At 39.6% G+C, this 14,701-nt stretch overlaps 1 protein-coding gene across 1 annotated transcript in view; it reads right to left on the reverse strand.

The window, feature by feature from the left end:
- Window positions 1-14,222, reverse strand: part of TBCA (tubulin folding cofactor A) — a 100,631-nt gene extending 86,409 nt beyond the window's left edge. Inside the window, exon 1 of the mRNA XM_036846922.1 lies at window positions 14,061-14,222. Coding sequence (XP_036702817.1) covers window positions 14,061-14,113 — 53 coding nt within the window. The 5' untranslated portion in view covers window positions 14,114-14,222. The remainder of the gene's footprint in view (window positions 1-14,060) is intronic.
- Window positions 14,223-14,701: the final 479 nt, after the last annotated feature.

Below are 14,701 nucleotides of genomic sequence, written 5' to 3' on the forward strand. Positions count from 1 at the left end.
TTACAATACCACAGGACCTCAAAGAACTTTTGGTTATGTGAATTATATATATTAATATTCACTGTATTAGAAATTAAAACTGGGAAATCACAAAAATATTTTAATTAAAAATGTAGTATTTGTTAATTCACTTAAAAACAACAAAATAAATGTACATGTTAACAAAAATAACCTATTTTATGAAAAATAACTATATTTTCCAAAATGAAAAAATTTAGTGAGAAGAATGGCAATGCTTCACATTTTTGCAAATCTTTTAAATGTCTAGATTAACAGAAGCATCTGGATTCTTATATCTGCTTCTTCATTCAATCTGTTACAATATCACATATCATTACAGTCTCTGGAAAACTCCACTATACAATTTTGTGCAAATGAAAGTGAAAAGGGCAAATAATGTCTCAGTATTACTATGAAAATAACTTTTGACCTTGCAAACACCCTGAAAGGGTGTCAGAGACCGCCAGGGGCCCCTGGACCATACTTTGGAAACCAATGGTCTAATGAAAGGAATAGATAATTACAGTAATCCCCCCTTATCTGAGGTTTCAGTTACCCACAGTCAACTGCAGTCTGAAAATATCAAATGGAAAATTCCAGAAATAAACAGTAAGTTTTAAATTGCATGCACGTTCTGAGTACTGTGATGAAATCTCATACTGTACTGCTTTGTCCCACCCAGGATGTGAATCATCAACACTGTATACACTACCCACTTGTTAGTATAGGAAAAAACATAGTAGATACAGAGTTTGGTACTATCTGCAGTTTCAGGCACCTATTGCAAGTTTTTGAACATATCCCCCACGGATAAGAGAAGGCTACTATACAAAGTTCTTTGAGAACACAGAGAAGGGAGACAGACAGGAAACTTCTGCAGAGGTGGTGACATCTCCTGAGACTTGAGTCCAAATCCTTACACACTAGATAGGCCCTGTAGGATCTATATCTTCTCCCTCCTACTTTTCAAGGTGTCTCCTACCCCTCCTCCTCTTTCTCACTTGGTTGCTCCTCCTCAAACTGGCCAATCTTTCTCTCTTCTTCAAGTCTTTGTATCTACTGTCCTTTTTGTCTGAAAGGCTCTTCCCCCATACAGTCCATGGCTCTTCTTGGCCATACCTGGCCATCATGAAGATTAAGGACAGCTATACCCTTGTATACCTGTAATCCATTCAGGGCCCATTCCTTAGAAAATTCTGCCTTATACTAACTGTTATATATGTGCACTAGAAGCCATATTTAACAAAGTACATGGTAGCATCATTTGTAAAAGTGGAAAAAAATAAAACTAAATATCCATCAACATGAGAATGAAACAAAACACTAGTAAATTCATGCAACAGAATGAATTAGAGCTGAATGTTTCAACATGAAGTAATCTCAAGAACAGTAATATGCACAAAAAGTAGGTTAAAGAAAGATTCCTATGACACTACTTATAATTTTTAAATTTTAAATTAATCTATATTTTGATAGGTAATACACGATTCAAAATTATAAGAATTTTCTCCCATCCCTGTCCTCCAGTTATACAGTTTCTCTCCCAGGAACAACCAAAGTGACCAGTTTCCTATGTATCCTTCCAGATATATTTTATGTTACACAAAAATATAAGTGTTGTTAAGTGTGCAGAATACTTTAATATGGTTCATGTATATCTACATATAAAATAGAAGTTTAAAAATACGTGTGGAAATGATAAAGACCAAATTCAGAATAATAATTACTAACAGGCAAAGAAGAAAAAGAACAAACTTAGAAAGGGGCACTTCAAATGTACCTGTATTGTTTCATTTCAGGTTTATTGTGTTTTCTCTAGATTTTTTTCATACATGAAATAAAATTTTTTCTTCATAAAATAAATAGATGAAAAGGATCAGATTTGAGAAAATAATTAGTTTGGTGTCAGACGGAGTTTGAAACCAGAGCATACTAAGGACATAAATTCAATACTTTAAAATGAGTCTAAAGCTCAAGAGAAAGCTGGAGATTGGGGATTTATATAAAGAGATACTTGCAGTTCTAAGAGTAAATATTTAGATATATGCACCCTATATAACAGAGCACAAATTCCTTAAGGACTGGGCCCAAAACTCTGCCATATTACGTTCCCCTGAAATATCACCTACTGCCCATAATGAGATTTCAATTTACCTATATCCTTACTATTTTTCTTAGGTTTCAGAAATAACATCCTGGTATGGGTGAGCCTATTTATGTAAGTAACTTAACAATAGGCAGTTACAACACACACACACACACACATACACACACGTCTATTAAATTAGAATCAAAGGGAGACAGTGTTCTGGTTAGTTTTAGGTAAACTACAAAGCCTTATTTATTTTTTTAATTAATTAATTCATTCATTCATTTTTGGCTGCGTTGGGTCTTCCTTGCTGCATGCAGGCTTCCTCTAGCTGCAGCAAGTGGGGGCTACTCTTCATTGTGGTGCACAGGCTTCTCATTGCGGTGGCTTCTCTTGTTGCAGAGCACGGGCTCTAGGCGCGTGAGCTTCAGTAGTTGTGGCACGCGGGTTCAGTAGCTGTGGCTCGTGGGCTCTAGAACGCAGGCTCAGTAGCTGTGGAACAGGGGCTCAGATGCTCCGCGGCATGTGGGATCTTCCCAGACCAGCACTGAAACCCGTGTCCCCTGAATTGGCAGGCGGATTCTTAACCACTGCGCCACCAGGGAAGTCCCTCAAAACCATTTTTAGATTGAACTTATTAATAATTAAAAATGTTTCTAGAGCTTCCCCGGTGGCACAGTGGTTAAGAGTCTGCCTGCCAATGCAGGGGACACGGGTTTGAGCGCTGGTCTGGGAAGATCCCACATGCCGTGGAGCAACTGAGCCCCTGCGCCACAGCTACTGAGCCTGCGCTCTAGAGCCCGCAAGCCACAGCTACTGAGCCTGTGTGCCTACAGCCCATGCTCTGCAACAAGAGAAGCCACCGCAATGAGAAGCCTGCGTACTGCAAGGAAGAGTAGCCCCTGGTCGCTGCAACTAGAGAAAGCCCACGTGTGACAACGAAGACCCAATGCAGCCAAAAATAAAAAACTAAATTTATAAAAAAAAATTAAAATGTTTCTACAATAGGCTAGTTTCCTTTCTAGGTAAAAGAAAATCCTGTGAAACTGTTAACTTTTAAAGAAATCCCTGATATAAATATATTTTCTTATCTTTCATTTCTCCAATAAAAATACTATCCTGACAAAAGTCTTTAATTGAGGATTGTGATTACTTGCAGCTGTTTTATTGCTTTTCCTTTTTATAAATGTATTTATTTTATTTCATTTATTTTTGGCTGTATTGGGTCTTCGTTGCTGTGCACAGGCTTTCTCTAGTTGCAGCAAGCCGGAGCTACTCTTCGTCGTGATGCGCGGTGCATGGGCTCTAGGCATGCGGGCTTCAGTAGTCGCAGCACGTGGGCTCAGTAGTTGTGGCTCGTGGGCTCTAGAGCTCAGGCTCAGTAGTTGTGGCTCATAGGCTTAGTTGCTCCATGGCATGTGGGATCTTCCCAGACCACGGCTTGAACCCATGTCCCCTGCATTGGCAGGCGGATTCTTAACCACTGTGCTGCCAGGGAAGCCCTTTATTGCTCTTTTGAAGTTTAACTGGAGTATTCAGCAACCTCTCTCCTTTCAAAGTCTCTCATTTTTAGTGATAAAAGCAAACTTCAATTATAGGAGGGGGAACAGACTCTTGAGCTGTTCCCCCTCATATAAGTGACCTCTTTTCTGGTTTTCTCCATTCCTCCACTCAATTTGCAAATATGTATTAAATGCCTGTTTTGTTATAAGCTATGTATTATACACCATTTCTCTGGTCCCTAAAAGGATGAGAAGAACTGCTTGGCCTTAAGAAAATCTTTGTATATCTTATATAGTGCAAAGTCCTTAGAACTTAACGTCCTAGGTTTGAGATGAAAATTACTGTACTAGTAACCTAAGTTGAATTACACTTCAGTAGAATTATAGGTCTTCAAAAGCTTCATAGAGTACAGACATATTTCAGGCAATGGATGCACATTAAAAGCATGTCATTTTAGTACTGTTCAGAAGCTGAGGATCATTTAGTGGAGAAATAGATGCCTACTTGTTTATAGACAAATAAACCCTGAGTTAAAGCATATGTATACACATAAGGCTCCATAAAATATTTCTTTAGCACAGGTGAAAGGATATCAACAACAAAGGGGGAACTCAATTAAAAACAAAATATTAAGAAGGATTTGAAAATAATTATAATCTAGCATTAGCACTGCAGGGATGTCTTCTGACAGTTTTGGTGAATCATTTATAGATTTTAGAATAAGGGCTCTTAAACACTCACTTACTTGACTACTCTTCCCTACGATAAACTTTATGGAAGTGAAATAAGAGGGAAACTGGCCTTGACACATTGTGTCCTCTACGTTTGTGTCTCTATTCTTGCCCTGCAAATAGGTTCATCTGTACCATCTGTCTAGATTCCACACATATGCGTTAATATACGATATGTTTTTTTCTTTCTGGCTTACTTCACTCTGTATGACAGACTCTAGGTCCATCCACATCTCTACAAATGACCCAATTTCGTTCCTTTTTATGGGTGAGTAATATTCCACTATATATATGTACCACATCTTCTTTATCCATTCACCTGTCATTGGACATTTATGTTGCTTCCATGTCCTAGCTATTGTAAATAGTGCTGCAATGAACATTGGGGTACATGTGACTTTTTGAATTATGGTTTTCTCAGGTTATATGCTGGGTCATATGGTACTTCTATTTTTAGTTTTTTAAGGAAACACCATACTGTTCTCCACAGTGGCTGTATCAATTTACATTCCCACCAATAGTGCAAGAGGGTTCCCTTTTCTCCACACCCTCTCCAGTATTTATTGTTTGTAGATTTTTTGATGATGGCCATTATCACAGCAAGATCTTTTCTGAACCACCTCCTAGAGTAATGAAAATAAAACCAAAAATAAGCAAATGGGACCTAATTAAACTTAAAAGCTTTTGCACAGCAAAGGAAACCATAAACAAGATGAAAACACAACCCTCAGAATGGGAGAAAATATTTGTAAATGAAGCAACAGACAAAGGATTAATCTCCAAAATATACAAACAGCTCAGGCAGCTCAATATCAAAAAAACAAACAACCCAAATCAAAAAATGGGCGGAAGATACAGTATTTTTTAAGGTGTTAAAAATACAGGGTCACTGATATAAACAGAGATATTTTGCTGGGGCTTCAAAGCAGGGAATCAACATCTCAGCAATTTAAAGAAAAATGGCCATTACAAAGTCCTGCAGATTAATCCAAATCACAAGCTTCATGTTCCTCCCTTCTCCCTCCACAGCCAATCAGTGAAAATGACAAAAGAACTAAAAGCAAGTTTTTATCACAATTTAAAAGACAGCAAGGACCTTCCCTGATGGTTCAGTGGTTAAGACTCCGCGCTTCCAATGCAGGGTACGTGGGTTCGATCCCTGGTCGGGGAACTAAGATCCCACATGCCGTGTGGCACGGCCAAAAAAAAAAAGAAGTTTAAAAGAAAGCAAGTTCCAGGGTCCCTCCTGGAGAGACTACACTGTTTATACTTCTACAGAATGATTATGATGATAATAATGACAGCAGTTAACATATACTGAACATACATATCAGGCATTTGGGCTTAGTGCTTTAAATGATTACCTTACAATTCTCTGAACAACAGATACTATCATTAACCCATTTTCCAGCTAAGAAAACTCGGGCTTTTAAAGGTTAAATAACTTGCTCAGGGTCACCTATGTAGTAAGTGGAGCCTGGGATTCCATCTGTTTAACTCCAACTGCAGCAATAACTATACTATTATGCTGTCATATCATAATCGATTCAGTAGCTCCCTACTGCTTATCAGGTCAAAAATCCTTATAGAGTAAGGCTTCATCCATGCCTTTGTTCACTGGAAAGACTTCTGTTGAGCATTTATTATATGTCAACACCATAACAGGTGCTTCAACGATAGAGGTTCTGAGTGAGGCTGCTAAATAAGTGATCTTTGGATCAGTCATTGTTATTTTAAAATGAGCTCTATTTGGGTACATTAAACAGCATCACAGTTGGAATTATGTTCTTCTATAATTGTATTGTTGGAAATGGAATGTTGAAATAGGAAGACCACACATCTAAGCATTTATATCCTAAATAGTTCTGGACTACTATTTTTAACAAAATTTTCCAACCTGGCTTACTACAAATTTTTAAAATTTTCTATCAAACAAAAAAATGCAATGAAAACACAGAACACACCTACATGCACACACAGGGGTTGAAGGATCTTTCATTTCCACATTCAACTTGCAGAATAATACAGGCTATGCTGGGAAAACCATGGTCATGAGTGGCCTTAGCTTTCCTCCTTTCCAGCTTAAAGAGACATCTGGTTGCCAGCTGTGTAGCTCCTACGAGTCAATGCTTGCCAAGTAGTTGGCAGAAGGTGGGGAAGAGTTGACCACTTGCAATCCATTTTGACAGTGACTCTGACCATTACTTTGGAGAACTGGATACATTACAGACATTCCAAAAGGAGGTGGCTAAATTTCACGGGAGGAAGTTGGCCATTTTGGCTGAACTTACTTTAACTCACATCAAAGTGCTATGATGTGGAAGAAGAGGAGAATACACGAAAAGATACAAAGCTACTAAAGCTTACAAGAATAATTTACAAGGCTATGTCCCTAAACTCTCCCAGACACTGTCCACCATATTTCTATCCATAATTACTTTAAAAAGGAGAAGCGTATATACAACTACAGCTAAACGGGTAAAACTATATCTCCATGTCTATGTAAGTACATGTGTCATTCATATTTTTCACTTTCACGTCAGTATAAAATATATAATCCGCATACATATACATAATGTACATCACTATAACATGTATTATATATATAAATATATATGTTTGTCACTATAACATATATTATATATAAATATATATATTTAACTGTGGCGATTTTACTTACCTTTTATGATTTTTTATGCCTGCTGTACAATATATATGTTATATATATCATACACAGTTGTATATTAGAAGTATGGGTATAAACAAACTTAGGAAGATGCCACAGTTTGGAAAAGGTGCTTGCTTTATTTAAAAAAAAAAAAAATCAATACAATTTCCCCACAGATCCATGATGTAAAATTCTATAATCAAGCCTTGTAGATTTGTAATTATGGTATGTCAGCTACATTTAAACAAGAGTGTTAAAAGATTGTTAAAGTTAAACTAACACAATTGCAGTGTGAATTGTCCTAGTCTCATTCTAATCTACTGGTGTCACTTTCATTTAATCAGAGGAAAACTACGAGCCAATGTCAGTGCTATTTCCAATGCCCTAACATTCTTTGTTCACATTGGATTTTAAGCCATTACCAATCTAAAATGGTTATAAAAAGATATATTTCAGAAAGCATTTTTACTCAATTAATTCATTCACCAGTGGATATTTATAGCAGGCTTTATTGAAAATAAGTTGGCTTTAAAGTTATTAAATAACCTTTTATGTTAAATGAATGAAAACATTTTGTTCTTGCAGAAGAATTTCTTGAATTTACCACAAATACAACTTAAGAAAAGAAAAACCCTTATTTTATAAACAGAAATCATACTTGGAAACTTATGGTAGACATATGTCATTTAGCTGAAATAACATATCAGCATTTAAAACATCAAGGCTATTTTTTTCTTCTGCTTTAGTGAAAAATGGGGGAAAGACAGTATCTTCAAAAAATGGTATTGAGCAAACTGGACAGCTACCTGCAGAAGAATCAAACTGGACTACTTTCTCATACCATATACAAAAATGAACTCACTATGAATTAAAGACTTAAAAGTAATACCTGAAACCATAAAACTTCTAGAAGAAAAAATAGGCACTACGCTCTTTGATGTCAGTCTTAGCAAGATCTTTTTGGATTTGTCACCTTGGGCAAGGGAAACAAAAACAAAAATAAACAAATGGAACTAATCAAAGTAAACACCTTTTGCACAACAAAGCAAAACTATCAACAAAATGAAAAGGCCACCTACTCAACAGGAGAAGGTATTTGCAAACATATATCTGATAAGGAGTTAATATCCAAAATATACAAAAAACTCACATAACTCAAGGTCAAAAAAACAAACAACCTGATTAAAAAATGGGCAGAGGGCTTCCCTGGTGGCGCAGTGGTTGAGAGTCTGCCTGCCAATGCAGGGGACAAGGGTTCGAGCCCTGGTCTGGGAAGATCCCACATGCCGCGGAGCAACTACGCCCGTGAGCCACAACTACTGAGCCTGCGTGTCTGGAGCCTGTGCTCCGCAACAAGAGAGGCCGCGATAATGAGAGGCCCACGCACCGCGATGAAGAGTGGCCCCCGCTTGCCGCAACTAGAGAAAGCCCTCGCACAGAAACGAAGACCCAACACAGCCAAAAATAAATACATAAATAAATAAATTTAAAAAAAAAAAAAAATGGGCAGAGTACCTGAAGAGACATTTTTCCAAAGAAGATATACATATGGCCAACAGGCACATGAAAAGATGCTCAACATCACTCATCATCAGGGAAATGCAAATTAAAACTACAGTATCACCTCACACCTGTCAGAATGGCTAGTATCAAAAAGAAAACAAATAACAGGGCCTCCCTGGTGGCGCAGTGGTTAAGAATCTGCTCCGGGAAGATCCCACATGCCGTGGAGCAACTAAGCCCATGCACCACAACTACTGAGCCTGCGCTCTAAGAGCCCACGAGCCACAACTACTGAGCCCACGCACCGCATCTACTGAAGCCAGTGCGCTCTAGAGCCTGTGCTCGGCAACAAGAGAAGCCCACGCACCGCAACGAAGAGTAGCCCCCGCTCACTGCGACTAGAGAAAGCCTGCGCATAGCAACGAAGACCCAACACAGCCAAAAATAATACATTAATATAAATAAATTTTAAAAAAAGAAAACAAATAACTAATGTTGGTGAGGATGTGGAGAAAAAGGAACCCTTGTGTACTGCTGGTGGGAATGTAAATTGGTGCAGCCACTATAGGAAACAGTATGGAGATTCCTCAAAAAATTAAAAATAAAACTACTATACAATCCAGCGATTCCACTCTTGAGTATTCACCCGAAGAAAACTAAAATACTAATTCAAAAAGATATATGCACTCCGATGTTCTCTGCAGCACTTACAATAGCCAAGATAGGGAAGAAACCTAAGTGCCCATGAACAGATGAATAAAGAAAATGTGATTGATATATATATTTATAATTACTTATACATACACACACAATGGAATATTACTCAGCCATAAAGAAGAATGAAATCTTGTCATCTGTGACAACATGGATGGACTTAGAGGGCATTATGCTAAGTGAAATAAGTCCGACAGAGAAAAACAAATACTGTGTGATTTTACTTATATGTGGGATCTAAAAAACAAAACAAATGAACAAACATAACTAGACAGAAACAGAATCACAGAGAGAACAAACAAGTGGTTGCCAAAGGGGAGACATGTGGGGGGAAGAGAGAAATAGGTGAGGGAGATTAAGAGGTACAAACTTCCAGTTACAAAATAAATGAGTCACAGGTATGAAAGGTACAGTGTGAATACAGTCAGTAATTATGTAACATCTTTGTATTGTGACAGATGGTAACTAGACTTATCATGGTATCATTTTGAAATACAGAAATGTCAAATTACTATGTTGTATATCAGGAACTACCACAGTGTTGTAGGACAATTATACTTCAAAAACAAAAAAAACTCACAGAAAAAAAGATCAGATTTGTGGTTACCAAAGGTGGGGAGTGGGGGAGAAGGGGAATTGGATAAAGATAGTCAAAAAGGTACAAACTTCCAGTTATAAGGTAAATAAGTACTACTAGGTATGTAATGAACAACATGATAAATATAATTAACACTGCTATATGTTATTATGAAAGTCGTAAGAGAGTAAATTCTGAGTTCTGATCACAAGGAAAAAAATTTTTTTCTATTTCTTTAATTTTGTATCTATGAGATGATAGATGTTCACTAAACTTATTGTGGTAATAATTTCATGATGTATGTAAGTCAAATCATTATGTTGTATACCTTAAACTTATACAGTTGCTGTATGTCAATTATATCTCAATAAAACTAGAAGAAAAAAATCAATGCTGTATCTTCTACTTTAGAGAAAAGTATTTTCTAAATCACCAATAATTTAATACAGAAAAAAAAGCTTCTCTGGCAAAACTTCATATTTACAGGATGCATTTAAGTTTTAAGTAAAGTACAACGTTCAATTCACAGTTGTACTATCAGCAAATAGTCTCCAAATAATCACAGCACACACAAAACAGTGCTATGTTAGCTACTTATGTAAGTACTAATACGAATCACCCTGGTTTGCTTGGGACTTTCCCAACTTTAGCACTGTAGGTTCCACATCCTGGAAACCCTTCTGTCCCAGGTAAACCCAGACAACTAATGTCAGCGAGACATTGGGGCGCGGGGTGAGGGGGAAGATTTACCGTTCTGCACTGGAAAAGAAGAAATTTGGAGTCATATCTGGTAACTCCTTGCTAGGGCTGCCAGATTAGCTGTGCCCAGTCACATATAAGTAGGTCTAGCAATCTGGAACATGGATTTAAATCTTTATTTTTATTTTTTTTCACACACACATACACACTTTATTTATTTATTTATTTACATTGAAGTATAGTTGATTTACAGTGTTGTGTTAGTTTCAGGTGTACAGCAAAGTGATTCAGATATACATATACATATATATGTTCTTTTTCAGATTCTTTTCCATTGTATGTGATAACAAGATATTGAATATAGCTCCCTATGCTATACAGTAGGCCCTTGTGTTTATCTATTTTATATATAGTAGTGTGTATATGTTAATCCCAAACTCCTAATATAAGCCCTCAATTATCAAGGATGAACAAAAAGGAGGCTGTGATTATTTCAATAGAAAACTCGAGTAAATCTGACCTTGCTTAATACTGTTTGGCATTGATCATTCAGTTAATCTCAGTAAACTTAGGTCAGGTGGCTATTCCATGCCAGGCACTGAAGACAGAGCAGTGAACAAGACAGTTTCGTCACTGATGTCACTCCCAGTCTCAAGGGAAGATAAGAAGATAAAGAAAAATATTCCAGTGATGTTGATGTAATTTGGTAAAGGATTCAGTCTCATTTGTTAAATATTTGTCGAACATCAAATCTTTAAAAAGAGCCTGCAAGACCCAAACCTACCAACTAATACCCATTAACAATGAGTCACATGTGAACACAGGCTGCTGCTTGAAGAAACTTCGTATATTACCCAGCCCCTAGTGCACACATATCTCTAATTCACAGCCAGAATTAGCCCTGGAAAAACGATCCCATTGCAGGGGAGGAGATATTTGACAAGTCCTATGAGTCAGGAACTCAGTACCAAGTCAGACTCATTGCTGTCTAACTCTCACCTTACAAGCCAGTCCTAGTAACTGGACTCTCCTGTTTCTAGGGGTCTAACCTCTCTCTTGAAATCTATTTCAGGATATCAGATCCTTTGCCTTTGTTACCATGTGAAATAACAAAGTTTCTCTAGGACTAGAGCACTGTGAGTCTTCTGCCTATTTCCTTAGGGTCTAAAATCATCATTTTGCCAACATGCTGAAATGTGCATCTTCCACTCACTGTTTATCTCTCAGTTGCCAAATACCACCTTTTATTTATTGCCTGTTTCCATACTCCAGTAATATTCCATCTGCCTGTCTACATTTCTTCCTAAAACCCACTACAGGGAACAGCATCGAGGTTCCTCAAAAAACTAAAAACAGAACCACCATATGATCCAGCAATTCCACTCCTGGGTATTTATCTGATGAAAATGAAAACACTACTTCGAAAAGATATATGCACCCCAATGTTCACAGCAGCATTATTTACAATAGCAAAGCTATGGAAGCAACCTAAGCGTCAGTCAACTTATGAATGGATAGAGAAGATGTGATATATGTACACACAAACACACACACACACACGACAGAATACTACTCAGCCATAAAAAAGAATGGAATTCTGCCATTTGCAACAACATGGATGGACCTACAGGGTATTATGCTTAGTGAAGTAAGTCACACAGAGAAAGACAAACACTATACGTTATCACTAATATGTGGAATCTAAAAAATAAAACACACAAATGAATATAACAGATCAGAAACTGACTTACAGATACAGAGAGCAAGTAACCAGTGGGGAGAGGGAAGGGAATGGGGCAGAATATGGGTAGGGGATTAAGAAGTACAAACTAGTACATATAAAATAAATAAGCTACAAGAATATATTGTACAGCACAGGGAATATAGCCAATATTTTATAATAACTTAATGGAAAATAATTAATAAAAATTTTGAATCACTGTTATACACCTGAAACTAATATTGTAAATCAACTATACTCAATAAAAAAGTCATTTCTCATGACTTTCCATCTAAAGCACTCTTCATTATACCCTGGTACTTCTGCCAAATAGATTTATGAAAATGACATAACCAAAGTAAGTCTAACAAAAGTGAAAACAGAACTTGGGGGTAATAGGGCAAATTATATTTTCAATTACACATCTCAACTCCCCTTCTATTATCACACATTTTAAAAAATACTCTTCTGGGGGGCACTGTAGCTTAAAACAAAAGGTTGTAGATCAGAAACCTTAGTGCTTTTCCCTGCTCTGCCACTAACTAGCACAGTGACCCCGGACAAGTTTACTTTTCCTATTTTAACTTCATTAAACCTCAGTTTCTCATCTGTAAAATGGGAATACAAACCATAGTATTAGTTAGCATTTACTAGTACTTACCACACACTGTTAAACAGAACAGCAGGCGTTTTTTGGAACAACTGCACGAGGCGGGTACTTACTCCATTTTACAAACGAGGAAACTGAGGCACGGTGCAATGTAATATATTCAACAATACATAGTATATGGCAGAATCAAGGTTGGAACCCAAGCAGTCTCACTTCAGAAAAGGCTGTACATTTCACTACTACTCATCCTATCTCCTTACCGCCTTAACAATAATGACAGCTTCTGGAAAGCACAGTGCAATGCTGTGCTAAGCCGCGGAGGTAATATCTTAAAAAGTGAATTTATTCTCCCCTTTGCCTTGTCCTTCCTCTGGTGAAAATATCAACACAGGGAGGAAAGGTGGGCAGAGGAAGAAGCCAGAGAGCTAGGATTAGACACGTTTACTGCCAAATAACCTGCTTCTTCAGAAGGCTGTTCATCTTTTCTCTTGGAATGCCTCATCAAAAAGTTTCATCTTTTGGGGTCTGAACAATAAAGGCCTAATAAGCACTCCAGTGTCTCACAGCGGTGAGAATGACGGCGAACTACAGGACTGGCCTAACCAGGATAGTTACTTAAACAGCACCCCACAAGCTCCGGGGCGAGCCTCGGGGAAGCTAGCCGGGGAGTGAGGCCACAGAAGTTTGTCGAGTGTGCTGGAAGTTCACGCCGCAGTTCTTCAGACTGCGAGTCCCGCCTGCCATGTTAGATGACGGGGCGCCCGCAAGGTCCCATTTCTAATGAGGGCCGGGCTCGCGGCGACCCCCTAAACTTCACAGCGGGCTCGCGCGTCCACGTGAGCGCAGGTAATGGACTGGAAGCGCCCCCCGCCAGCCAGGTTCCGCAGGGAGACCCGGGCAGCGCACTCGGAGATACAACCCCAGCCCGCCCCGCCCTCGAGAGCCGGGCCGCCGCCCCTCTTGCCTCCCGGACCGCGGGCGCCGGAGGGGTGGGGCCGCCGCGACCTTCACCGCTCCGCGCCTGGGTTTTAGAGGGGGCAGGCGGGGGGGAGGGGAGTGCCCCGGTCCGGTGACTTGGGCACCTGCGCGCCCCCTCCGTTCCCGCTCCGTCCCCACCGGCCGCAGCGCCCCAGGTGAGGCCTGGAGTCCGGGACCCAGCTCGGGCCTGCGCTCCGCCCGGCCTCTCGGGCCGCCACGGGGCGAGGAAGAGGAGGCGGCGGCAGCTGCGCCGCTCCCGGCTCCTTACCGCTTCACCACGCCGGTTTTGATCTTGATCTGCCTCACGCGAGGATCGGCCATGGTCCCTCGAGCGCCGCGGGAATGAGGGGCGGAGAGCCGGGGTAACCGTTGAGGGAGACTGCGCGAAGGAAGCGGGTCTGTAGGCGTAGCCGGCGCGGGCTGGCGCGCATGCGCACACTGCGGCGCGGCCCCGGCGCCACCCTGGCGCTGTTGCCACACCCGCGGGGCGTGGGCCCAGGGTCGCGGGCCGAGGGCGGGCCACCACTCACCCACCTCCGGTCAGTTTCCCGTTCGCAGAAACTGCTTCGTCTATCTCAAGTAGCCCTCCTTTTTAGTTCTTGAACAGCCCTCCTCTTAGTGTGAATACAAGTTACACTTTTCCCGGTCTCCACAGCCTGGGCCTTTGGGGAAACTTGTGTCTCCCCGGATAGACTGGTTTGGCCATGACATCGCTTTGCGAGATTATCCGCTGAATGGACGGAGTGACCTAAAAATTGAAGATATTTTCGGTGTCATTATCTTATGTCAAATGGGGTAAAATGATGCAGGTTTAAAGAAATAAACTACCGTCATGCACGCAGTTAAGAAAATCCTTACCCTCTACCTCAGACCTCTGCAAACAATGTTTGTGGATAAATGCACCTAACA

This window comes from Balaenoptera musculus, chromosome 3, assembly GCF_009873245.2.
Source record: "Balaenoptera musculus isolate JJ_BM4_2016_0621 chromosome 3, mBalMus1.pri.v3, whole genome shotgun sequence".
NCBI classification, from domain to species: Eukaryota; Metazoa; Chordata; class Mammalia; order Artiodactyla; family Balaenopteridae; genus Balaenoptera; species Balaenoptera musculus.